Below are 27999 nucleotides of genomic sequence, written 5' to 3' on the forward strand. Positions count from 1 at the left end.
CAGGTTTTAATATATTTATTAATTATCTAGTTCTAACTACTTGAATTTACGTAGTAACATTGCATCATGGATTGTATGCCCGAAGCTATTGATTTCATAAGCACATCATTAATTTATTATACATGAGAGTTGTCTCTTTGGCACTCACACCACATCTTCCTATATCTATTTACCCCTTTTTTACAGTCATCTCCAAAATATATTCTAAAACACTGTTTTAATGCATCTCCTATGGTATGAATTGTTCAATAATGAAATCTGTTTTTTATATAAAATTGACTGCATACATACAGGTAGTGAGCGATGTAAACAAGCACTTTGAAGGAAAATCCATAAAAATAAGGCTTCAACATCAAAACGGGTATAAATGTTGATACCTATAAGTATTACTGTAATATTTTTTTTTAAACTTGAAATTACTAATCATATTTTTTTCTGGACTTGTTTTTGCAATTTCTTATCAAATTTTCATGAAAAAATTATTACATTCATTGCCGTTTCTTTTTAGTAATACAACCAGATGCTCTGCAGGGTGCAGCTTTATAGGACCGCAGAGGTTGAACCCTGAACAGTTGGGACAAGTATGGACACAACATTTAAGCTTAATACAGCTCTGAATTTGGATTGTGATTAAATAGTTGACACAACATAGGTTTCTGACAAAGAATGAATGTGGTATAAGAACTTAAACTTAAAATTTTAAAAATTTTAAATTGGACATTTACCTATTATGGTCCAATATCCAAAATCTAAATACATGGTTAGATTCAGCATATCATAAAACCCCAAGAATTCAATTTTTGATGAAATCAAATAATGTTCAATTTTAGACCCTTAAGACCTCAATGTGGACCAAATTGGTAACCTGGCCCAAATATTAAAAATCTAAATACATGGTTAGATTTAGCATATTAAAGAACCCCATATATTCAATTTTTGTTGAAATCAAACAAAGTTTAATTTTGGACCCCGATTGGACCAACTTGAAAACTGGGCCCATTATCAAAAATCTAAGTACATGTTTAGATTCAGCCTATCAAAGAACACCAAGAATTCAATTTTTGTTAAAATCAAACCAAGTTTAATTTTGGACCCTTTTGGCCCCTAATTCCTAAACTGTTGGGATCAAAACTCCCAAAGTCAATCCCAACCTTCCTTTCATGGTCATTAACCTTGTGTTTTAAAATTTCATAGATTTCTATTTACTTATACTTAAGTTAGAGTGCGAAAACCAAATGTCTTCAGACTACGACGACAATGCCAACTTACCAATATACGACCAAAAAATTTTCAATTTTTGCTGTCATATAAAAATGATTCTTTCATTCTCACATGACTGTATTCTCACATACAACATGTTTAAACCGTACAATGCACATAGCTCTTTCACTGTTTTATCCAATATCACACTCAAACAACAAAAGCTGCATTTAGTAACAGTGATACATTCATTTTTCATACTTGTCAAATTCAGATGCATTTCTATTTACTTTTCACCTCCACACACTTATCTGACCTTTTCAAGTACCGTTACAAAGCCTAGACTTGCTCATACTGAAAGGATAAAAGTGCTTTCCAAAAGGCAGTTCTCTCTACAACATCAAAATGAGCATAATTAGTGCTTTCAAAAGGCAGTACTCTCTACAACATTAAAGTAAGCACAATTACACAGAACTCTGACACTGTACATTGTAAGGCTTAATATTTAATACATTTAAGTTCTACCAATATCATTCATCACTAGAACTACTACTAGACGAGTCACTTGACATAAATCCAACATCTTCATTTTCTTTGTTATGTCCCTTGATTTCTGATAAGATTCCTGATGTAGAACTTAATGAGTGATGTAATTCTGATGTGTTCTGCCATGTTGTTGTTGATTGTGATCCTGGACCATGGTCTGTTAGAAATAAAAAAAAAAACCAACATAAATGTCAGTAGTTGTAACACCAGGCGATGAAACCTATCATTACAGCAAAATGCATTGAGTGTGTAGGTAAAAGGTAGAATCTTTGGTTAGCCTGCTTGTTAGCTGAACTGTGAAGTTATTATTAGGTTAGGTATACTACCCCTCCTTTCAGAGTAGATTTCTCCAACAAATAACCAAATCAATCTGTCTGTACGACTAGACTACTCCTACCTTTATTAAACACTCAATGCATTTTGCTGTTACACTTTAGATTTGATTTAATCTAATACAAGTCAAAATAAAATGGATGACAACAGGTTCATACTTTATTTGATGAACCCTTATTAAAAAATATTTTCAAAGCATGTTCATGTTAAAAAATAAAATTTAATTCTCTTTCCTGAACATAATCAAAGAGCTGAAAGCTCTGAAGAAAAATGAAGCCACTGTCTCTAATATTGGGATAGTTTTTATGCAAGTCTTGATTTTCACATACCGTAATTAGTTTAACAATGCAACATGTCTCGTAAGCATATAATTGATATTCGTATATGTGTGTGTGTGAAGTGAAGGTGCCAACTGGCTGGGTTTTTTTTTTAAAGACAAATGAATAGGTCAAGACTACCTGAATTGTACAAATAAATACCGTAGAAAGGCTTCTATATTTCTCACTGGTACATAGGCTGAAAGCGGGTCCGTTCGCGCCCATTCACGTTTGCGCAAACTCATGTTCGCCCCCTTTCACTTTCACACCCTACATGTTCGCAACTAATCTTAATTGGTTTTGTGTTTAATAACTCTGTAAGCAAGTGTTTTCTTATAAGTATAATTGTTGTCATTGTCTCAAAATAAAGTGAGACAGCATTTTTTTTTGGTGTTGAATAAATCTTAATCATGTTTTGGATAGCGTATTGTTAAAGATAATAATAATCCTTTCTAAATAAAGTGGTATTTTGTCAACGTTTTATTTAGCGTTGAATAACTCTTAATCATGTTTTGGTTAGTGTATTGCTATACTTTGTTTCATTGACCTCTTTCATAATGAAGTGAGATTCTGACTATTTTTTTTTCTGTGTGTTGAATAAATTTTATCATGTTTTGGTTATAATAGTGGATTGCTATATTTTGGTTCCTATATGTTATTGTTTCGTTGTTTCAGATCAAAGGGCTTAAAAACAATTATCTTTTGTGTTTTTCCTTTAAAATCTTCAATGTTTTACTCATACCAAGCTATAAATACATTCAGTATTTACACCAAAGCAATTTAAAACAACAATCATGATTTTCCAATTATTCAACTTGAATTTGAATTAAAATTGGGCGCGAATGAGTAGAGTGCGAACGGACCTTGGGTGTGAACGTGCGAGGTGCGAAAGTGTATTGGGCGCAAACAGACCTGATACCACATAGTCTGAACCCCCTTCTCCCACAAAATATGAAGTAAATTAAAAACAAATTGTTCAGAGAACAATTGAAGTCTTTCCACTAGAAAAGATCTATTTTTATATTGAAATATGAAAAATCAGTTTAAAATGTTAGTTCCTATGGCTTTATGACGTCCTATTAACCTATGACCTTGACCTCAATTTCAAGGTCACAAACCATGGACCTTGAATCAAAATATCCTAGGTCTTTAATATGTTTGGTTAATGAGTACTACCACTTGACGCGTAATTTTAAATGTAAGATGGACAAAAACTCCCTTTTATTGTATGCGCAGCCTTTCAACCAAAATATACAAGTAAGGACATGTCGCAACTAATAATTTATGAAAAATTATTTGTCAAAATGTCATACAGTATTTGAAAAGAAGTGAAAATAAGCCAAAATCAAAATTTATAATATGACCTTGACCTTTGACATTGACCTCATTTTCATTTTTAGTACCAATGACCTCATGAAGACCCTATGTCTCTATCAGTTATGGTTTACCAGTTGAGAATGCATATCGCTTGAATCAAATGAAAAAGGGGGAATAACTCTCATATGGAGTTCCCATAGAGCTATGGTTCAAACGAATATTCTTATCCTAAATATGTGACGAGCAATTTGGTAAAATAAAATCTTTTACGGTTACGAAGGAGAGGTGGCCACAAGAAAAACAGTGTTTGGGGAGATAACTCTTACAACGTAATGTATTTTGTTATAATTACATTTGATATATGTTTCATTATAATACTTTATTCTGATTGGCTAACTGCACATCACATGTTATTCCTCAAGCAATTGCATCACTCAATAAAACTTTTCATTCATGATAACACGTGGTCCCACAATAAAGTGCACAGATGAATTGAATAAAAAAGTTATAAAATTCGTGTTTTCATGATCCTAGCTAAAAAAAGTAATTATAAGTATTGAATGTTTCTTTTTGTAACCTCATAGGGTTGCAAAAGCGTTGACCGTGTGCACATTTTTAGAATGAAGCGCTTACGCTTACGCGCTTCATACAAAAAGTACTTTGGTCAACGCTTTTACACCTCAATGAATTTACAAAAAAAAAGCATTCAATACTTAAATGCAGTTGTAAATTTTTAAAGCAAAAAGAGTTAATACTAACTTTCACTTTTTTGGATGTTCATGTACATTTTGTATGTATTTATTTTTCTCAACTACATGAATTTTTTGGTGTATTTTTAATGATATATATGAGTAGTCCAAATAATTATTACGTCTGGCAAGGCTTTTTAAATTTTATTCTGGGACACCTTCCTATGACCACAACATGCACAAGGCTATGTTAATTTTTTTCTGGGACGCCTTCTTAGGAAGCCTTCCTTACGAACGTCTTAGGAAGGCGTCCCAGAAAAAAATAAAATAGCCTTGTCAGACGTCATTATTATTTGGACTAATACATGAGATATTGGATATTTTTATGCATTATTTAACCAGTTGAGTCTTTTACAGGATTGTTTGTTTAATGCTGTTTAAACATTACTGAAAAGAAACCCACCTTAAATTTGCTAATTATTTGGCATGAAAGTTTGATTTATTGAAAGGGACTCATAGTTTTCCATTTAATTTTAATCTTGGTTAAAACAATAGCTTCGTTGTTTACTTTAATACACAACAACATATTCACTTTGGTTTCGTTGTTTACCTAATATTCACTATGTACTTGGTAACAGTTATTAATTAATTGAATAGAAAATATTATAATAAATATTATTGGAAGCCGAATTGACGTCAAATAGGTGCCGATTTGACTAGATGCCAATTTAACCAGGTGCCGACTTGACTTGTACGTTTCAATTCCTCTGCGATCGTTTGCGGTATTTTCTTGAGAAAACCTATTTTCCATCATCAAAGAGAAGAAGAAACTGCTTGAAATGATTCCCGAACGCTTCGTGATTGTTAAAATAAGTTTAATTCACTCAAAAAACAATTTTAAAACTTGCGATGTTTAAACAGGAAGTTTCAAAAGCACGTGTAAAAGAAGAAATTAACCGGTGAGAGTGGAAATCCGTACATAACATATATCACTATAGTACGACTTTTAAAGCAAAACAGTTTCATCCTTTTGTAAAACAGTCTTTAATATACCTATCACATTAATGTTTGAAGGGTCTTAAGCTTATTCAAACCATATAAGTCGGTATGAAACACCAAAACGGAATGATAATAACCGATTACGTTTTGTAGTTTACAAAATTCTGGACTGGTTCCTGTCAAACTACAACACTTTGTTCGACTGTAGTGGAATACAAAAAGAAACCAGTTAGTTTGTAAACTGGTTCCTGGCTGATTACTACACAATGCTCATGCATAATGATAACACAAGCACATTCCAGTTTGTATTGAAATTAGTAAATACGAAACCAAGCGCGGTAGGCAGAGAAATCAGGTCGGCAGTTATGGAACAATGACTGCGTCATTTTCCAAAAAAGTACTGGTAATGGCCAATACCAAAGTGTTACATAGACAATAACTGTTTAGTGTCTTTAAATATCAGCTGTATTTGTACGAAGCTAGGAAACAAGGTGTATGCGAGCTTTTAGCGAGCTATTACACCTGTTTCGAGCCGAGTACAAATACAGCTGATATTTAAAGACACTAAACAGTTATTGTCTTTATCCTGCAATTAATTCTGTATATTATTTGTGTTTTGAAAGACACAAAAACACATGTTTCGCATTTATTTTTGATTTGAAATCCCTTGAGGTCATGTAGTAATACCATGTACAGTAATCACACATTCAGCTGAAGACGGGTTCGCAAAAAAAGAATCTTGAATGGTCAAAATAATATATCGCTCAAAGTTAATAATTATCTATTTTAACATAACAACTAATTTCAGCAGTAAAAACAAATAACAAAACACTGTTCAATTTGAAACAGGAGTGTACGAGCTGTCCTACACTTCAGATTCTACATTCACTAAACATGCATGCTGAAATTGACATGGTTGGTTTTGTTACACAATCATACACATTCAAATTTTGATATCGATAATTGTTATCATAGAAAACACTGCTGTTTATTTGTGTATTTTATCAGAAAATTGGTGTGATTCTTATTGCTCTAAAGAAACGTTGGAAAAGAAACAGAACGTATAAAAGAAATCGTTAATTCTCATTTGATACGTCGTTAAAATGCAATTGCAATACACCATCTGAGGTCACGCGGGTTCATACAATACTCAGTCTGACAGTGGGCAGAGCTTTAAATCGAAATCTGTATAGTATACAGATACAGCATAGCAATACAGTGGCGGATCCAGGGGGGGGGGGGTTCTGGGGGTGCGCACCCCCCCTTTATTTTTGCCGATCAATGCATTTGTATCGGGACATATATTTTGCACCCCTTTGCACCCCCCCTTTGCCCTGGTTTGGCACCCCCCCTTTCGAAAATTCCTGCATCCGCCCCTGCAATATCTGTAGGGCTGTGTCTGTATAGTAGAACACCCAATTGCAGCATAAAGACTAATAAATCATTCTTGATAATGGCTTAGAATAGCTAGTATCAATGTTTATATAAAATTCATCTTTATGGCAGGAATACAATGATGTTTTATCTGATTATCTTTTTCCAGATTGAACACATTTAACAATATGATATAAACACATTACCTACCTATTGGGGTATTAGCTGATGACCAATTAAATTTTAAATTAAGAAATATATCTCCCTCATGCAAAATCTTATTCCTTGCCCAGCTTTGGCTATACTTTTTTGTACCTTTTTGTTTATAGCTCTTTGTCCTTTGAATAAGCTTTGAATTTTCAAATAGTTTGGCCTCTAGTACACCGAAGGAACATTGATTGTCAAATTGTCTACCTTATGCAGCAAAAGTGGTACACTTTATGTTATTACTAAACACTAGGTCTTAATTTGACCCCTATGACTGTTATATATGATCCCTATTGATATATAAGCTGATGACCTATTATATACATGTATATAATTTACTAGACATTGGTTTGCCATATGACCCCTGTAACTGTTAAGATGACCTACCCATTGATGTATTAGCTGATGATCTATTACTAGACATTGGTTCCCCATATGACCCCTGTAACTGTTAAGATGACCTACCCATTGATGTATTAGCTGATGATCTTTTACTAGACATTGGTTCCCCATATGACCCCTGTAACTGTTAAGATGACCTACCCATTGATGTATTAGCTGATGATCTATTACTAGACATTGGTTCCCCATATGACCCCTGTAACTGTTAAGATGACCTACCCATTGATGTATTAGCTGATGATCTATTACTAGACATTGGTTCCCCATATGACCGCTGTAACTGTTAAGATGACCTACTCATTGATGTATTAGCTGATGATCTATTACTAGACATTGGTTCCCCATATGACCTCTGTAACTGTTAAGATGACCTACCCATTGATGTATTAGCTGATGATCTATTACTAGACATTGGTTCCCCATATGACCTCTGTAACTGTTAAGATGACCTACCCATTGATGTATTAGCTGATGATCTATTACTAGACATTGGTTCTCCATATGACCGCTGTAACTGTTAAGATGACCTACCCATTGATGTATTAGCTGATGATCTATTACTAGACATTGGTTCCCCATATGACCTCTGTAACTGTTAAGATGACCTACCCATTGATGTATTAGCTGATGATCTATTACTAGACATTGGTTCTCCATATGACCGCTGTAACTGTTAAGATGACCTACCCATTGATGTATTAGCTGATGATCTATTACTAGACATTGGTTCTCCATATGAACCCTGTGACTGTTAAGATGACCTACCCATTGATGTATTAGCTGATGATCTATTACTAGACATTGGTTCTCCATATGAACCCTGTGACTGTTAAGATGACCTACCCATTGATGTATTAGCTGATGATCTATTACTAGACATTGGTTCCCCATATGAACCCTGTGACTGTTAAGATGACCTACCCATTGATGTATTAGCTGATGATCTATTACTAGACATTGGTTCTCCATATGACCTCTGTAACTGTTAAGATGACCTACCCATTGATGTATTAGCTGATGATCTATTACTAGACATTGGTTCCCCATATGACCCCTGTAACTGTTAAGATGACCTACCCATTGATGTATTAGCTGATGATCTATTACTAGACATTGGTTCCCCATATGACCCCTGTAACTGTTAAGATGACCTACCCATTGATGTATTAGCTGATGATCTATTACTAGACATTGGTTCCCCATATGACCTCTGTAACTGTTAAGATGACCTACCCATTGATGTATTAGCTGATGATCTATTACTAGACATTAGTTCTCCATATGACCCCTGTAACTGTTAAGATGACCTACCCATTGATGTATTAGCTGATGATCTATTACTAGACATTGGTTCTCCATATGACCCTTGTAACTGTTAAGATGACCTACCCATGGATGTATTAGCTGATGATCTATTACTAGACATTGGTTCCCCATATGAACCCTGTGACTGTTAAGATGACCTACTCATTGATGTATTAGCTGATGATCTATTACTAGACATTGGTTCCCCATATGACCCCTGTAACTGTTAAGATGACCTACCCATTGATGTATTAGCTGATGATCTATTACTAGACATTGGTTCCCCATATGAACCCTGTGACTGTTAAGATGACCTACCCATTGATGTATTAGCTGATGATCTATTACTAGACATTGGTTCCCCATATGAACCCTGTGACTGTTAAGATGACCTACTCATTGATGTATTAGCTGATGATCTATTACTAGACATTGGTTCCCCATATGACCCCTGTAACTGTTAAGATGACCTACCCATTGATGTATTAGCTGATGATCTATTACTAGACATTGGTTCTCCATATGAACCCTGTGACTGCAACATATGGGTTCCAGCGGGGATATCACTTCCCTTTCCTAAAAATCCTAATCGCATTTCAAAATCTGTAGGATATGGTCTTCTAGGATCACCTGCAAATTAATATATATATTGTTAAAGTAAATGTATGTGATGCACAATTTGCTACACTTACTGAAAAGGTACAGAGCCTGACAATGCAAATTCATTGAGAATAATTAACATTTCTTTACAAAGGCAAATATTAGCAAAAAAGTTTTGAAGGAAACCACTATATCTGACAAATGTTGAAACATAATTATTCCAACCTGCTTTAACACAAGTGAACAAGAATCTGACAATTTTATGTCAATAAAAAACTTAACTATACACAAAAAATAAGTCATTTACAAGAATGACAGAACCAATGTTTTAATAAGAATCAAAGAGCTGAAAGCTCTGAAGAAAAATGACGCCACTGTCTCTAATATTGGAATAGTTTTTATGCAAGTCTTGATTTTCACATACCGTAATTAGTTTAACAATGCAACATGTCTCGTAAGCATATAATTGATATTCGTATATGTGTGTGTGTGAAGTGAAGGTGCCAACTGGCTGGGTTTTTTTTTAAGACAAATGAATAGGTCAAGACTACCTGAATTGTACAAATAAATACCGTAGAAAGGCTTCTATATTTCTCACTGGTACATAGGCTTAATCCGGGTCCGTTCGCGCCCATTCACGTTTGCGCCAACTCATTTTCGCCCCCTTTCACTTTCACACCCTACATGTTCGTAACTAATCTTAATTGGTTTTGTGTTTAATAACTCTGTAAGCAAGTGTTTTCTTATAAGTATAATTGTTGTCATTGTCTCAAAATAAAGTGAGACAGCATTTTTTTTTTGTGTTGAATAAATCTTAATCATGTTTTGGATAGCGTATTGTTAAAGATAATAATAATCCTTTCTAAATAAAGTGGTATTTTGTCAACGTTTTATTTAGCGTTGAATAACTCTTAATCATGTTTTGGTCAGTGTATTGCTATACTTTGTTTCATTGACCTCTTTCATAATGAAGTGAGATTCCGACTAATTTTTTTTCTGTGTGTTTAATTTTATCATGTTTTGGTTATAATAGTGGATTGCTATATGTTGGTTCCTATATTTTATTGTTTCAGATCAAAGGGCTTAAAAACAATTATCTTTTGTGTTTTCCTTTAAAATCTTCAATGTTTTACTCATACCAAGCTATAAATACATTCAGTATTTACACCAAAGCAATTTAAAACAACAATCATGATTTTCCAATTATTCAACTTGAATTTGAATTAAAATTGGGCGCGAATGAGTAGAGTGCGAACGGACCTTGGGTGTGAACGTGCGAGGTGCGAAAGTGTATTGGGCGCAAACAGACCTGATACCACATAGTCTGAACCCCCTTCTCCCACAAAATATGAAGTAAATTAAAAACAAATTGTTCAGAGAACAATTGAAGTCTTTCCACTAGAAAAGATCTATTTTTATATTGAAATATGAAAAATCAGTTTAAAATGTTAGTTTCTTATGGCTTTATGACGTCCTATTAACCTATGACCTTGACCTCAATTTCAAGGTCACAAACCATGGACCTTGAATCAAAATATCCTAGGTCTTTAATATGTTTGGTTAATGAGTACTACCACTTGACGCGTAATTTTAAATGTAAGATGGACAAAAACTCCCTTTTATTGTATGCGCAGCCTTTCAACCAAAATATACAAGTAAGGACATGTAAAATTATTTGTCAAAATGTCATACGGTATTTGAAAAGAAGTGAAAATAAGCCAAAATCAAAATTTATAATATGACCTTGACCTTTGACATTGACCTCATTTTCATTTTAAGTACCAATGACCTCATGAAGACCCTAGGTCTCTATCAGTTATGGTTTACCAGTTGAAAATGCATATCGCTTGAATCAAATGAAAAAGGGGGAATAACTCTCATATGGAGTCCCCATAGAGCTATGGTTCAAACGAATATTCTTATCCTTAATATGTAACGAGCAATTTGGTAAAATAAAATCTTTTACGGTTACGAAGGAGAGGTGGCCACAAGAAAAACAGTGTTTGGGGAGATAACTCTTACAACGTAATGTATTTTGTTATAATTACATTTGATATATGTCATTATGTTTCATTATAATACTTTATTCTGATTGGCTAACTGCACATCACATGTTATTCCTCAAGCAATTGCATCACTCAATAAAACTTTTCATTCATGATAACACATGGTCCCACAATAAAGTGCACAGATGAATTGAATAAAAAAGTTATAAAATTCGTGTTTTCATGATCCTAGCTAAAAAAAGTAATTATAAGTATTGAATGTTTCTTTTTGTAACCTCATAGGGTTGCAAAAGCATTGACCGTTTGCACATTTTTAGAATGAAGCGCTTACGCTTACGCGCTTCATACAAAAAGTACTTCGGTCAACGCTTTTACACCTCAATGAATTTACAAAAAAAAAGCATTCAATACTTAAATGCAGTTGTAAATTTTTAAAGCAAAAAGAGTTAATACTAACTTTCACTTTTTTGGATGTTCATGTACATTTTGTATGTATTTATTTTTCTCAACTACATGAATTTTTTGGTGTATTTTTAATGATATATATGAGTAGTCAAAATAATTATTACGTCTGGCAAGGCTTTTTAAATTTTATTCTGGGACACCTTCCTATGACCACAAGGCTATGTTAATTTTTTTCTGGGACGCCTTCTTAGGAAGCCTTCCTACGAACGTCTTAGGAAGGCGTCCCAGAAAAAATAAAATAGCCTTGTCAGACGTCATTATTATTTGGACTAATACATGAGATATTGGATATTTTTATGCATTATTTAACCAGTTGAGTCTTTTACAGGATTGTTTGTTTAATGCTGTTTAAATATTACTGAAAAAAAACCCACCTTAAATTTGCTAATTATTTGGCATGAAAGTTTGATTTATTGAAAGGGACTCATAGTTTTACATTTAATTTTCATAATTGTCTAATGGTTAAAACAATAGCTTCGTTGTTTACTTTTATACACAACAACATATTCACTTTGGTTTCGTTGTTTACCTAATATTCACTATGTACTTGGTAACAGTTATTAATTAATTGAATAGAAAATATTATAATAAATATTATTGGAAGCCGAATTGACGTCAAATAGGTGCCGATTTGACTAGATGCCAATTTAACCAGGTGCCGACTTGAATTGTACGTTTCAATTCCTCTGCGATCGTTTGCGGTATTTTCTTGAGAAAACCTATTTTCCATCATCAAAGAGAAGAAGAAACTGCTTGAAATGATTCCCGAACGCTTCGTGATTGTTAAAATAAGTTTAATTCACTCAAAAAAAATTTTTAAAACTTGCGATGTTTAATTCTGTATTCTGTTTAAACAGGAAGTTTCAAAAGCACGTGTAAAAGAAGAAATTAACCGGTGAGAGTGGAAATCCGTACATAACATATATCACTATAGTACGACTTTTAAAGCAAAACAGTTTCATCCTTTTGTAAAACAGTCTTTAACATACCTATCACATTAATGTTTGAAGGGTCTTAAGCTTATTCAAACCATATAAGTCGGTATGAAACACCAAAACGGAATGATAATAACCGATTACGTTTTGTAGTTTACAAAATTCTGGACTGGTTCCTGTCAAACTACAACACTTTGTTCGACTGTAGTGGAATACAAACAGAAACCAGTTAGTTTGTAAACTGGTTCCTGGCTGATTACTACACAATGCTCATGCATAATGATAAGGAACACAAGCACATTCCAGTTTGTATTGAAATTAGTAAATACGAAACCAAGCGCGGTAGGCAGAGAAATCAGGTCGGCAGTTATGGAACAATGACTGCGTCATTTTCCAAAAATACTAAAAGAAAGGTATTGAATTATCATAAGGAATAGTGCTACAAGGGTGTATTCAATCAATGTCTTCAAACAATTTGTCCAGAAGATGACTAGTTTAAATGGATGTTGAAAGTTTTGAAAACTAATCAATGCACATATCGATAAGTCTTTAAATCTAAATACAGGTGAAAAACGTTACACACTCACAGGCTGAAACTTCAATTAAATTAAAAGTCACTTCAATGTGAACAAAAAGGGGTAATAAATCAATATCTAACCTCAAAAACAATTTTCTAATACTACAAAATAGATCACTTTAACACCAGTTTACAATCTGATGACGATTTTCTCACCTGGGGCCCATGTAGGAGGTGAAGCAACTGCATTACTGGCACTGATCCTATGAGCAAACTTTATAAGCTCTTCAGATGACACCTTTTTCTTGTTTGCCTGCTGTATAGCATTCAGTTTTTTCTTGGCTTGATATATGGCTGTTGACTACAATAAAAACCAAATTCTTCAATATATTGTATTTAGAAATTAGGACATCCAAATGAATCCCAGACACCTAATTTTATTTCTTACTTTATTTTCATCCATACCACTGTCATTGACAGTTAGGGGTAATACTCATACCAGTATATTTTATTAACTGATATTTGTTTAGAGGTTGAAAATTAAATAGCTAGTATAAGTACATTTTTCGAGAAGATTAATCAGGTCGGGACCACTACCTTATATGGAAATGCATAAATTAGCATACTTATGTTCTCGCACATGTAATTGTTTATTTACATGTCACGCAATTTATTTTTACCTAGGTTTTTGACCAATCCACTAAATGAGTCACAATGCATGATGGACTACTAGTGTTTACAATCAACGAAGAACACGTGTTATTTACTGAAATACAACACATTTTTTCGTGCAATGCAGGATTCAACATTTCGCTTAGTTTTTCATTTTGTGTATCCTCATTTATAGTTCGTGATATAAAGTATTACTTCCATGCTCAGATTAACGAAGAGTTGTTTCTATGCGAAGAAAAAAGGGTTTGAATTACCCGATATATAGCCATTAACATGTTTGATGATGGCACAGAGATTTCATGTATTTGTCCACCAGAAGCAACGAAACAACAGCGAAAAAACACAATTACCCATGAGACAAACTTACTGTTGTAAAGTAAGCCGTCGATAACAGCCGGTGCTGATATTCAAGAGTACAGCAATGTTCGTATAGATAATTAAAGGCAAATGTAGGATCCTTGAATTTTGTGTTCAACAAATATGTAACACATAAACAAACGACAACCACTGAAATACAGGCTCCTATACAATATATTTGTTTTGATGGGATAGATTTCTTATCCTTTTATAAATTTAATTGGGCCGTTTTTTGTTTTGTTTTTTTTTGTTGTTTGGATTGTTTTACACAAGTAATTTTTGGGTCATTAATAGCTTACTTTTCAGCATTGGACCTATGACTGCTTACTTTACTAAATTATGTCTTTGTTGGAAAGATGTCTCATTTGGCACTCATACCTCATCTTCTTATTTCTATATACAAAGCACGTTTTAGAAAAAAAATAATAGGTAATATGGCTCCCACTATGATCCAGAGACTTTTAATTTGGAGATATTTTACATATGTCAACAGGACAGCAGCCGAACGATAAAAAAACCTCTGAGGTATTAATATTTTGTGATTAAATTAGCAAAAAACGGATATTATTGATGGATGAAACTATAAAAAATGTATTGAGCTATATACCGTACCCGCTCAGTGGCGGATCCAGGGGGAGGGGGGCGGGGTTTCCTGGGGATGGACTCCCTTTTTTTGGATGATCAGTGCATTTGGATGGGGACATGTAGTTGGAAACCCCTCCCCTTTTGTCCAGGGTTAGGACCCCCCTTTTTAAAATGGCTGGACCCGCCCCTGCCGCTTTCATAACACTTCTTTTTAGCATACTGAATATTATGATGTTCTTACTATTAGTTCAGGTCCTGATAAAAAAAATACACATTCAGTACAGAAAGAAGTGTTTCAATGAAAGTTTCGTGTTTTTCTAGGCAAACATGATTTTGCAATGACATTATACAGGTTTAAAAGAGCTCAAATGATTTTCTTACTGGACAGTGGTCACTTCATTGGATATTTCACTGTGTCATGTCGTGAAATTAATGCAGGTTCAATTCATACCAATGCACAAAACCGGTTCAACTACTTTTGCAAGGCGAAAAAGAAAGTCGAATCATGAAGCCAATTAACAATATTTTTTTAATCTGAGCATGCAAATTGAAGATTACGTTATATATTTTACATTAAATATATTTGCAGAATAAAAACTTTGGTAATGAGAGTCCCAGACAATATATTAATTGACTGTTTTCCCAATAATTCCACGTGTTTTAAGTAGTAGTTTACTCGTAGTAGCCCACAATGCATTGTAGTTCATTGAGTCGATTGGTCAGTTTTTCAAGGCCATCTTGGCCTTGTGTTTTGGAAATTACTATATATATATATGCAAATATATTCTGACATCAGAAAATCTAGAGTTCTCGACCTGTTAATGGGAGATTATTCAAACTTTTAAAAGAAAATAGAAATGTTACAAATTTTATTTATATATTACTCGATTTATTTCACTTGACTGGGCGGAGTTTAACCGGTTCAATCATAATAAACCAGCCCATCTATAGAAAGGTGTTTTAGGATAAACCCATTAATGAAGTGTCCTGTCATTCTTTTATAAATTCCTTTGTTGACACTGATAGGTGATTAGAAATCAGCAATAACTATAATGCCTCTCATCCTTATCACACACATCTTCAAATAGACTGTCCGTATGCAAATTAAAACGCAAGCTCCACCCGATCAGTTGAAATAACATTGGTAATACAAGTCTATAATTATAAGCATCTTCTAGTAAGGGCTATTCCAGAAAAAAATGTATAGGGGTTGGAAGGAACATTATATTAATAATACATGGGTGATGGGAATCAGAGCAACTTTTCACACTATAATGCACTATAATACTCAATTACAATTGTCTGGGTGGCGGGTGCTGACAAAAACTGCCTTCCAACCCCCCCATACATTTTTTTCTGGAAAGCCCTAAATTAAAATGACTTGTATTACTGGATTTATTTCACTTGACTGGGCGGGGTTAAGAAGTTCACTTATTTAAGACCAGTCCCACTATAGACAGGAGTATTGGGATAAACTCATCAGTGAAGTGTCTAGTTATTCATCCCATATTATACACTCAGTTCTTTTGTATATGTGTTTGATGACACTGACAGGTGATTAGAATTCAATATCAATTATAATGGCAATCAACCTTAGCACACACATTTTCAAATAGACTGTCCTTATGCAAATTAAAGATAAGCTCCGCCCCCAGCCCCCCCCCCCCCCCCCCCCCCCCCCTTTTCCACACTCCATAATAAATACTAGTCGTATTTAATGTCACAGGAAACGATGCGTTCGTTGTTAACTAGTAACGTTGCTTTGTCATCGCTCCGCTTGGTTCAATCTCAGACCAAACATGTTTGCAGGTCTAGGTATTATCATCCTCTGCGCTTGCCGTTGCCGACGATGCGCTAAGACGTAGACTTTTTACGAAAAAGTTGACAGCACTTTTCTGCAATTTATCCATCTTGTTTACATAAACTATAAATGATCTTAAAGGAAAGACCACGTATACTGCTTTGTAAATGATTGGACCATGTTCACATATCCTCACCCTTACATTCAGACACAACATATGCAATTATATATATATATTTTTATTTCAAAAAATTTTTTTTGTCAAAATGATGTGGATGCTTGAGCATCTGAGCATACATGCAAGCTACGCCACTGCCAGATATGTTACAAATTTTATTTTATATACAAGTCTATAATTATAAGCATCTTTTAGTTAATTAAAATGACTTTTATATAATCCAGTAAATTAGTTGCTTTTATTTGATGAAATCCAAATCTATTTATAGTCGTCGTCACGTAAAATTGGCACCATGTTTTTTGTCAAAATTTTGTTAAATATCAACCGTGTTTACTAAATAATAATAAGCGGAATCAAATATCATTCCAAAAATTAACTACTGTCCTACCTTTTATTGTGTTTTGCACTGTATAATCCTGACCTTCACATAATCAAAGATTATTTTGTATGGTGGAATCCGACATTGTTATTACCGAAAGTGTTGCCGTGGAGTTCCACGTGCTCTCCATTTTCTTGTGTCCCTCTGAGCTTTTCGTCATCTTTACGTAAAAAGCGCGGGAAATTGTATCATCAATGACATATTACCGAAGAGTAACGAATGTTATGGAATAAGGGACCCTCATAGAAACCAAGATGGCGGTTATACAATGTAAATAATCTTGAAAAATGTGAAGTTCAGGATTATACAGTGCAAACACAATAAAAGGTAAGACAGTAGTGGATATTTGGACAGGATTTTACTTCAGCTAAATGAAAAACATCATCTTAAGTAAAGGCTGATATTTAATTTTTTTTGGACAAAAAACAATGTGCCAATTTTAAGTGACGGCGACTATAAGATTTTTGAAAAAGCATTTTACTTGTTGAATATTATATTCAGGTGTATATTCAATTTTTTTCTGTAAACACTAGAACTGTTGTCATACCAGGATTGTTTCAGCTTCCTTTAGACTGGTCTGTAACTGTTTTATATTGGCATCTCTTTTATCTACCTCTGTTTTTAATTCATCTATTGTTTTCTGTATCTCTGCTTGTTCTGCCGCTGTAATATTAAAATCACAGTCTGTGTTAAATATCTGTCTCAAATGTATATACTATTCTAATCAACTTGCATTGATATTATATAAATAACACATAGCTGAGAGGGTTATAGAGCAGATTGTTACCCTGAGAAAACATTGTGAACCGCTGCAAAGTCAAGGTTGACAATGCTTTTTTGAGGGGTACCAATCTGCTCTAACACCCTCTGAGCTATGTGTTATTTAATTTATTATACTGAATGTCCTATCATTAGTCTTTTACAGATTAATTTTATTTTTAAAGTATTTTCTATGACGTCAGGTATATAAAAAGGTTACTGGTATTAGAAAAGAAAGAAAAAAAAAGTTAGGCAAGATGTTAATATTTGTATTTTGACAGTCATATAATAAAATCTGAGCCAAAACATAGAATTTAAGCATTGTATTTAATTACTTGATGTAAATTCAATTCATTGTCATTTAAATTGTCGATTTCTAATTGGGTAACATTCAAAAAAATTGTCACCCACTCAGCAATGTGATAGATTAAATTAACACCCTCTTAGTAACCAATCAAAATATGGCATTTTAAGGGGGTTCGCGGGTCTAAATCATTTATATAGGATTTCTCTATATTTTTCTATAAATGAACTTTATCTTATAGTTAATAGAAAAATAAAATAAAAAAGTGGGGTCACCGTTCATTTGCGCTCACAATCTGCCTTCGAAAGAAGCATACATTTTTGTAAAGGTGGTTTTTTTCTGTTGAAGTAATAGGAGAAATAAAGGTAATATCGAAATAAAAAAAAGAAATTTATTACAGAAATCGCTAAAATTTTACAATAATTTAGTTTAAGTACAGCTTATATGGAAATTATATTAAAAAAGATAGGTCACCGATGATTTGAAAAAGATATTTCAGTTTTAGAGCCAAAAAATGGCATTTTTCCACCAAAGGGAGATAATTTGGAACTTTTTCAATGATGTATACATTTTGAAAGTCATCTGGGGCCAACACGAATTGATTGTTTTGAATGATTTTGTTACCATATGATAAAGTAACAACTACAAAAGGAAATAAATAAAATTTGTAATGAAAAACAAATGTTTGATTTTTTTCTGAAATTTTTATACCCTCGAGCCTCCTTAAAGTGAAGTATAATAAATATAATTGTTTTAGTTTCAGCGATAAACAAAAATTTAAATGCCATTCCTAATATCATCTATTTTTTACTTTAATGGAATGGACTTGAGTGGTTCTCAGTCAATATATAGAGATTCTACCAATACATACGGTGTGATAAGATATTTCGCATCTGAGACTTAACTTTCAAAAATTGTAAAACTTGAGTTTTGCTGCAGGTTTTAACATTAAATATATTTCAAATTGAACTCTTGAAAGAAGAGTAAGATCCTATTCAACAGGAAATGATGGAATCTGTTTCCCTTATTATTTTAGAGGATATCTGGAGAAAGTAATTTCTTCTGATATGATGGAATCTGTTTCCCCTATTATTTTGGAGGATATTTAGAGAAAGTAATTTTTTCTGATATGATGGAATCTGTTTCCCTGATTATTTTGGAGGATTATCTAGAAAAAGTAATTTCTTCTTTTACAATGATCTTCAGAAAGTAGTGGTGATTTCTTTCAGTGAGACCTCATCAGGCATAGTTGCCCCTTTCTGCTTGAGGTCAGGTTAGCTAAAATTTTACATCATACAGGTAATTGTTGTTTGATAAAAGATAAAACTGAGATCATGCATACCATTATACCACGGTAACCACCCCTTGTTAATTAATGAAATAATAATATCTCTTTAGGGAGAGTATAAATCAGCTGAGAATTAATAAAATAACTTTTTGCATACCTACACAATTTTTCTCACCTACCTGTTTTTAATGATTCTTTAATTTCTTTATCCTTATGGACTAGTAGGTCCATTAGATTCATTGTATCTGGGGCATCAGGTCTTTGCTGTCCTTTGGGCGTGCTAATTATCTCAAATAATTCCCTGTCAAATAAATAAAATCATTCATTACATTTCAATGAAAGTTGCAAATAAAGTCAAGTTTGGAGTTTCAAATCTGGAAAAAAACTTGTCTTTACCAGAAACTTTCAACACAATACTTTTTGGTTGGTTTTTTTTTTAAAGAAAAGCAATATTCAGTATACCCAATGAAAAACACAGGATGGTCCCAGATATGTTTTAAAGATAAATGCATTAATCATGTTAATGAACTTTACAATATAGTATAAAACTAAACTTTTGCAAAGGCTTACATAACTCACATGGTTTAAGTTTTCACATATTTAACATGTGCCATTAACCAGGGTTTTTAAAATACATGTAGTCATATTATATCATATAACTTGGAGAACTTGATTATTTCTAGTCAGGATAGAATATCATTGAACTAGAGAATGCAGAATATTTCATAAGATTTTAAGTTTAGGAATCTTATTTGCTAGTCTATTCTCCTAAAATGGGAACTCTTTTACATCATATATATATAAAGGTGACAAAAGAAGTATTTACTGTAAAAAGTTAAATTAAATTCCTCATCAAAACAAATTACTATTATGAATTCCAGACTACTTTTCACTGTGTCCATGACTCATGAATTTATCTTTTATTGAGAACCCTGATAGATGATTACACCCTTTCTGTACTTGATCAGTTTTATTCTTGACACATTATTTAAGGATACTGAAAAAAGGGATTTAGAAAGGAATGGTGTGTTATCTTTGTACATTTATATATTCTGACAGTTAGAGAAGTTTATTTTTGTAAAATTAGCCACACACATAAATATATACATTTCAAAGCAACTTATCATCCAAAATCATGGCATAGCAAGGACTACAGGACTTCCTGGAAGCTGCCTTCTGAAAGCCTGTATCTGATTTTAAACTTAAATTAGTTCACTGCAGTGAAGAGCAGTACTAGTGGTAGGAAGTTAATAGAAAACATTTTCTTACTTTAATTTACAAACAAAACTAGCTTTATAATTTAGTTTCAAGAATACTGAAAGACTTACCATTAATAATTGATATACCAGTATTCATAACAAACCAACTTAAGGCAAATATTATCTTTAAATCAACATGGATTAAAAACAAGGGAAAGAACCTTCTTGAAAATATAGTCTGGAATAAAATTAATGATTCTGGAAAGGGCTATGTACACCATAATCTAGAAATAAATATTTACTACTTAAACATTCTCCAGAGCCAGAATATAAATCTAACACTTATTTTGATAGCGTATATAAATGCTGTTTTCTGAAAAAAACCAAGTACAGTTTATTTAACAGGAAATGCATCTGACAGGCTTTCAGTATAAAGTTGATATAATCCTGAACTTTACCAAACTATTGGAAATATCTGGGTATTGGAAGGGTCTGACTGAAAAATTATCAGAACTGCGCAATAAATTCAGCACATTATTTGAAGCTTTAGTAGTAGTAAGTAGATATATTTTGTCATATAAAATGGCCATCAAGCATGATTTATATGATGTGAACTGTTTAATAATGGTTTGTGAAAGTTATTGTAACTCGGAATGGCATCAGCGCCATTTTTGTATCATCCTGTTTGCATTTTGAACCCTTCTGTGATGGAATGAATGCAATTATGACAAATTTGAATTGAAAGATCACAAATTCAATAAACTGTATTCACTGATTTCTAAGTTTGAATGACATTTTTTGATAGTATCAAAAATAATTAAGATCAAGATGATAGTTTGTGAGTATGTACATGTATATCACACGTCCATTTCCATACACGTCATTTGTTAACTAAGACAAGACTGTATAATCAGCTTTAATAAGGTAGTGTCAAATCCTGTCAATTTATAAATATATATGTGTTTATGTATCTTGCCAAACAACAGAACAAAAGCCTATGACTATGTCACTATGTCTATTGTTTTAAAAGTACAATTTACACAACGTAACGTTATATTTATTCCTGTTCTTTCACTTTCTAATTGTTGACGTCAACTTCCGCCCAGCAATTGTTTTTATAGTTTTGAAGTGGGAAGCTGTTTCATGTACACGTTGCAGAATAAGAAGATTAATAGGTTAATTTGTTTCATCTATACTATTAAACGAGAAGACCTCATTTTTGGTGTCGCTTCTCCTCCTTTCACAATAAATTAATCATCATGCCTCTGTGTCCTATAGGTAACATGTATAGTCGCATTTGTCATCCATTGTTATGATCATTAAGTTTGGGTTATTTGGGATAAAAAACGAAAAAGAATGCGTCCGGATATTTTCCCGTCATTGAACAAATCTTTAAGTCAGATTAGACTTCCGTTTTGTGTTTTTCTGTACTTCGAACATACAAAGACTATGAAATAAAGTATATGTATTTGCTTTCTGCTATCATTTTGAGTACTAGCATGTATCATCCTTGCTTAACGTGTTTCGGTTTGGGTTATATTGGGAGGAAAACGAAAATGAATAATATTTGCTATTTACTATCAATTAGTTTACAGTGGCGGATCCAGAACTTTTCATAAGGGAGGGGGCGCTGACTGACATAAAAGGGGGGGGCGTTACTCTCATGCTTCCCCATATAATTAACAATTTTTTTCCAACGAAAGGGGGGCAGGGCCCCCCATCCCCCCTCCCCCTGGGATCCGCCTATGGTTTACTATCAACGGCGGTCACTGCGGATATATTTCTATATACTTACATACATTTACTATAAATTACTGTATTTGTTATAATTTACTATAAATTCCAATGGTTATCTTGTGGGGGGGGGACTCTTTACTATTCATGGCGTTCACTGATGTATATAAGTACCTTTGACTTTTGATACCTCTCCTGAAATTCTCTGTATTGAGTAATTAAAGTATATATATATGCATGTTCATAGAGTACAGAAAAACAGAAGGTATAAAAATCGGTATTTGGAAAATAGGAGGAGGGCAAAAAAATGTGCCCAGTCCCTAAGTACATTTGAATTTTGATACCTCTCCTGAAATTCTCCAGTCAGTATATTTTTTTTACAGTTTACATACGCTCTATTTCCCCGCGATTTCGCGGGTGTGTTCTAGTATTTTATAAAAGGTAAACAGCATATATTTTACACACTATTTTACTGATCTCCGCATCAGGTTCTAAATATATACTTTGCCCTATTTATAGATCGTAGTTTCCCATTTCAAATATAGCGCAATCGGCAATTCAAACACATACACGTTGGTTGTTCATTGGTTATTATTTATTCACGTATTATTGTGTGAATAAACTGTGTTGTATATTTATTATGTATTGATAATAAAGTATTGTATTGTTACATGTTGTTTGCATAAAAACGTAACTGCCGTGTAAAGTTGTGGTAATTGTTTAATGAGACAAATACTTGTTGTGAACCCCATGTAAGATTTTACCCGCTCGGACCCAATTGATTTATAAATAAGGAAGTTCACAACAAATGCATGTCGTTCTATAACCTGGTCGTTTCGTACCTGGTCGATTCGTAACTACGTTGATTTGTAACTGAGATGTTTTGTACCTGGTGTGGTTATAAAGTGTTAGTTTAAATTAATTAATTTAAGGTGGTACCTAACACTAAAGGGAGATAACTCTGTAAAATCAGCAGAACGTTTTAATGACGTTGCGTTCATATGGGAATATTAAGCTTCTCATTGATCAAAATAAGTGTTTGTCAAACTGCTATATAACCAGTGTAATTTTTCTGATTAAACGGTTGGTTCAAATTTTTTGAATTTCTTATATTTTTGTCAAAGGGTCAAAGTAAACACTTTGTCAAAATTTAAAGAAAATTAAACGAGCCAAATTAATTTTAGTTAAAGTGTTAGGTACCTCCTTAAATGAAACAGTTAAAGTTATTATTTATAAATGATCAAATTGTTCATCCAATAATAACAATATTGTAATGTTTTTAATTTAAAACTTTCTTAAATCTTTTAAATTATTGGTTAATTGGTACGCTCAGTGACAGCTTTAATGTTTTTATGACAACTAATGACAGTTAATAAAAAGTAATTATGGTACGTGTAAAGTGATTAAGTTGATTAATGACACATGACCTATGGCACACGACCTAAAAATAATTATTTTCTACTTTTTTCTCACTTTAACATGCCAATGCATAACCCTCCTCCTTTTTCACCCAGACTTGGGACCGGCGTTGACGGAGTTAAAGTTTTTATTTGATTTTTTTATAACTCTTATTTTACTCTATTCCTTTTACTTTCTCTCAGAGACATCACTATGTTGTTCTTTGATTGCATGTTATACTGGCATAAAGCCTTATTTTTCATCTGAAAAACCCTGGTATAAACATGAAACAAGTCTTAGTTGACCAGAGCAGCAGCAGCAGTTGGTCCATATACAAAAAACAAGAAACATGAAAGAAACAACTTATGATAGAAAAAAAAATATTAATATAAGAAAGTCGGCAACATAAAGATGAGTGGTGTAAGTATTGGAGACATCAAAGCACGTGGCAGAAGACTAAATACTTTGACAAAGACGGGGTACATCTAAATGATGGACAATTTAAATTCTTCTGTTCTATCGCATGTGTGCAAAACTGTAATTGTAAAGTGTAAAATTATGTGCAATCAATTATTTAATAAATAAATATAGATATATATGTACATCAATAGGTCTTTTCATTATTTTTTTAGTAACCTACGACTCATATTATTATATATTTGTAGGACTCTAAAGTGCGATGGTACTCTAAAGTACGATGGTCACGCTAAAGTGCGATGGTCTACGCTAAAGTGCATTGGTGTCAGACGCTAAAGTGCAATGGTTGTTTGTTTTTAAATGAGATCAGATGACATGCTAAAGTGCGATGGTATGCCACGCTAAAGTGCGATGGTGTAACTGGAATGGTGTTCAGGCAATGTCTTTTGTTTTTTGCGGTGTTAATATTAGTTTTTGTATATTGTTTATAAATTATGCCGTTGTTTTTCTCTTTTGAATTGTTGTACACGAGTTATTGTGTGGTTTATATAACTAGCTATTCGACTAGAGCCGATACTCCACGCCTTGGATCATAAGTTATTAAGTGCGCACATCTGCAACATTTTGTGTTTGGTGAATAATTGTTTCATTGGCATCTTCTTATTTGTTTTTTTGTTTGTTAATTGATTTTTTTCTGTATAAATCAGTCCGTTATTTTTCTCATATCAATTATTTTGCAATGGTCGTTCTGAAAACCTTTAGTCATAAATCTACTATTTATCTGCTGGGTTAGCCATACGATTCCAGTTTAGATCTAGACTTGTGTCATCGGCAATCATATGATGATACTTCATAACTGCTTGGTATGTCACTATCTTGTTGATGAATATCCATCTCTTTCACAGACATGACAATACATATTGTACAAAAATATTCAGGTTATAGAATAACTCAATTAGAAATTTAAAAAGTAGCTTTTATTCCAAGCAAGTTCGATTATAAACATAGAAGGAGTTTCTAAATTAAATTTGAACGAATTGAAATACTTTGACACTTGGTGTATTTTGACTTTTTCTCTCTTTTACGGTAAGCACCTTCCCCTTACTGTCATCAGTTTTCTATGTTGATGGGAAAACACAGCGAGTTGAAAGGTTTTGTACGGTGGGTGATTTTGTTGGAAAAAAATCCTCTGCATACAGTCTTCTATATCACCTACTAAAAGTGTTTTGTTTCATTTATATCTCTTTTTTTTTGTCTTGTAAAAAACCTTCATAGGGAGCCACAAATATTCTTGTTTACCGGCATGTCAATTTTTGTATGTTCAAATTGGCTTCAAGCGTCATAATGCAAACATTCACACTTTCGCGAACAAACACGCATTCATGGAAAAATGCACTTTATCGTGTCATGGCATCGCACTTTAGCGTACACCATCGTACTTTAGCGTGACCATCGCACTTAAGCGTCCCCATCGCACTTTAGAGTCCTACATATTGATATAACAGTTTTCTTAGGTTACAAAACATCACAGGTACTAAACAACCTAGTAAGTTAGGAATCGACTAGTTACGAAACCGTCAAAGAAAAAAAATATAATAGCCTTTCAAGACGTCATAATTATTAGGACTACAAAACGACCTGCATCCTTCACAACATCTGATTAGTAAATAAAATAATTAAATGTCTACAGTATGTGGTAAAATCAAGGATTTATATAATAAAGATCAGCAATATCCTTGTTAAAATTGGTAACCCTTTCACTTTTTCCCCTCCACTTTTATTGTTTTAATATAATTAGTGCAGACAGAAAAGACAATAACAGTCATGGCAGTTTTCCAGGTTTCACAAGTTGGGTAGGAAAAAAAACTAAAGTTGTCATTTTTATATGGTCTAGACCATGCATTTCATTTGGTGTTTCAAATATGTGAAATGACAGTAATACTATTAGTGAAATTACTTAGATATCAACTCAACATCATCAATTTGTTGTAAAAGTTTTTGTTTGGTGCTGATGGAGGAAGCCATGCTGAATTATTCGACCAATAAATTATGCTGATAGAGTAGGAAACATTTATGAACCAATCGAATACACTTTCACATACAAGAAAAGGAAACCGGAAGTGAATGTCAATAAAATCAAAACAAACTCATCATGAACAACAAATTTGATGCGTACGTAAAACATGCATACATTCATAATTGACCAATTATATTTAAAGATCTTTAAGTAAATCGCATGACACCTAGCCAATCCATTGACACATTTTTCCGTAGGGTCAATTTTTGTTCGGCAAAAGGCATAATTTTGACGTCATCAATTTGCCCAAACACGTGCAACTTATGAATAGTCACCAAGTCCAAGATGAACAGGTTACATTTATTAGCGAAACTAATGAAAACTGCAATTATTATTTTTCTTTAAGGTATCATAAAATCCGACCATGGTACTTTTGTTTCTTCGTGTGTATAATTTAAAAAAAAAAAGTCAACTTTGAATCAAAAATATGTGTCAACAGCTGTTTAGACCAGACCTAGACTTTACAGTATCCTGATAAGCTAGCACTGTACATTTACATTACTGTTACAATGAATGAAATTGTAGGACAGCCTTTCAAGCTGAGATAAATCCAGTGCTTTGTCAGACATGTACAATGTACAACAAGCCCAAGTTTGTCGAAGTAAGGCGTCAAATAAAAATAATATAATAGCCTTTCAAGACGTCATAATTATTTGGACTAAAGTTTTGCATGATACATTGTGTCATTAATTATGCCTGTGTCACCATAAAGTGCATTTCAGAATTAATGTTGTGTGTTTCATGTCGCGATGAATATTTTAGAAAACATTTTAAAAATTTTGAGATGTCATATCTGTCACTATGACATTGTATGACAACACATCGTTTGTATTCAATTTCAGATGAATTATACATATATAATATGCTATAAGTATAATTATTCAAGTAGTACAAGTTTGAAATAATTCTTTTGTTTATAGCTTGAAAACTTTCTTTGTCATACATGTATATACAAATGAAGCATACATAGAGTGGGGTGCTCGTTTTCGCCGGGGACACAATTTCGCCGTTTAATGATTTTGAGGTGTAAAAACTTCAAAGGATGGCTGAAATGGAAGAAATGTACCCGTAAATTATATTTTTATAACAAATATAATATTTTTTTAAACTGAGACAAAATTGCGGCTCCTACCGAAAATGACCGAAAAACGGACAACGATTTTCGGACAATTTATATTTCCTGAATAAAACACGATTTCAAAGAAGTATTTCTAAGTAAATATTTGACTGAATGCCCTAATTTTGAATTCTTTATACCTTTGAAATGTCTGCTGTTCATCTATAATGCAATTGATTTGATAAAAATTGTTAAAAGCTGCGGTTATTTGGTTTTAAATAGATGTGTAAAAACGGCGAATATGTGTCCCCCATTGACAAAACATCCGGAAATTTCAAACACCCTTTAATCTAACTTTTCAGATGATTTTTTAAAAACAAACCGGTTTTCAACATGTTCAAGCTTAAGTTTATTTTGCATTTGAAGTTATCTGCATATAGAAATATCAGTATACTTCAAAAACATTTAGACCTGAACATAAACTGTAGAAAACATGGAAAGATGTGGCGAAAATGAGCACCCCACTCTATATGTCTTTAGAACATGTAGAATGGTCTGTCGACAAAGGACATCTATAGATAA

General features: G+C 33.0%; 2 protein-coding genes across 3 annotated transcripts in view; one reads left to right on the top strand and one right to left on the bottom strand.

Moving 5' to 3' along the window:
- On the bottom strand, nt 1-26409 carry LOC139516786 (mediator of RNA polymerase II transcription subunit 4-like). Its single transcript, XM_071307091.1, has 6 exons — nt 26241-26409; nt 19715-19836; nt 17732-17847; nt 13429-13573; nt 9164-9319; nt 1-1903 (listed from the first exon to the last, which is right to left on the bottom strand). Exons 1-6 carry the CDS (start codon nt 26306-26308, stop codon nt 1731-1733), a joined length of 780 nt encoding a protein of 259 aa, XP_071163192.1. The 5' UTR covers nt 26309-26409; the 3' UTR covers nt 1-1730.
- The window catches only part of LOC139516787 (eukaryotic translation initiation factor 4E type 2-like), a 14031-nt gene continuing 12337 nt past the window's right edge, over nt 26306-27999 (top strand). The window contains exon 1 of one of the 2 annotated variants that reach the window (XM_071307092.1): nt 26306-26455. In XM_071307092.1, the coding sequence (XP_071163193.1) occupies nt 26436-26455 (20 nt within the window). In that variant the 5' untranslated portion in view covers nt 26306-26435. Of the gene's footprint in view, nt 26456-26523; nt 26654-27999 lie in introns of those variants that run through there. The other variant, XM_071307093.1, reaches the window with a different exon arrangement.

This window comes from Mytilus edulis, chromosome 3, assembly GCF_963676685.1.
Source record: "Mytilus edulis chromosome 3, xbMytEdul2.2, whole genome shotgun sequence".
Taxonomy (NCBI): domain Eukaryota; kingdom Metazoa; phylum Mollusca; class Bivalvia; order Mytilida; family Mytilidae; genus Mytilus; species Mytilus edulis.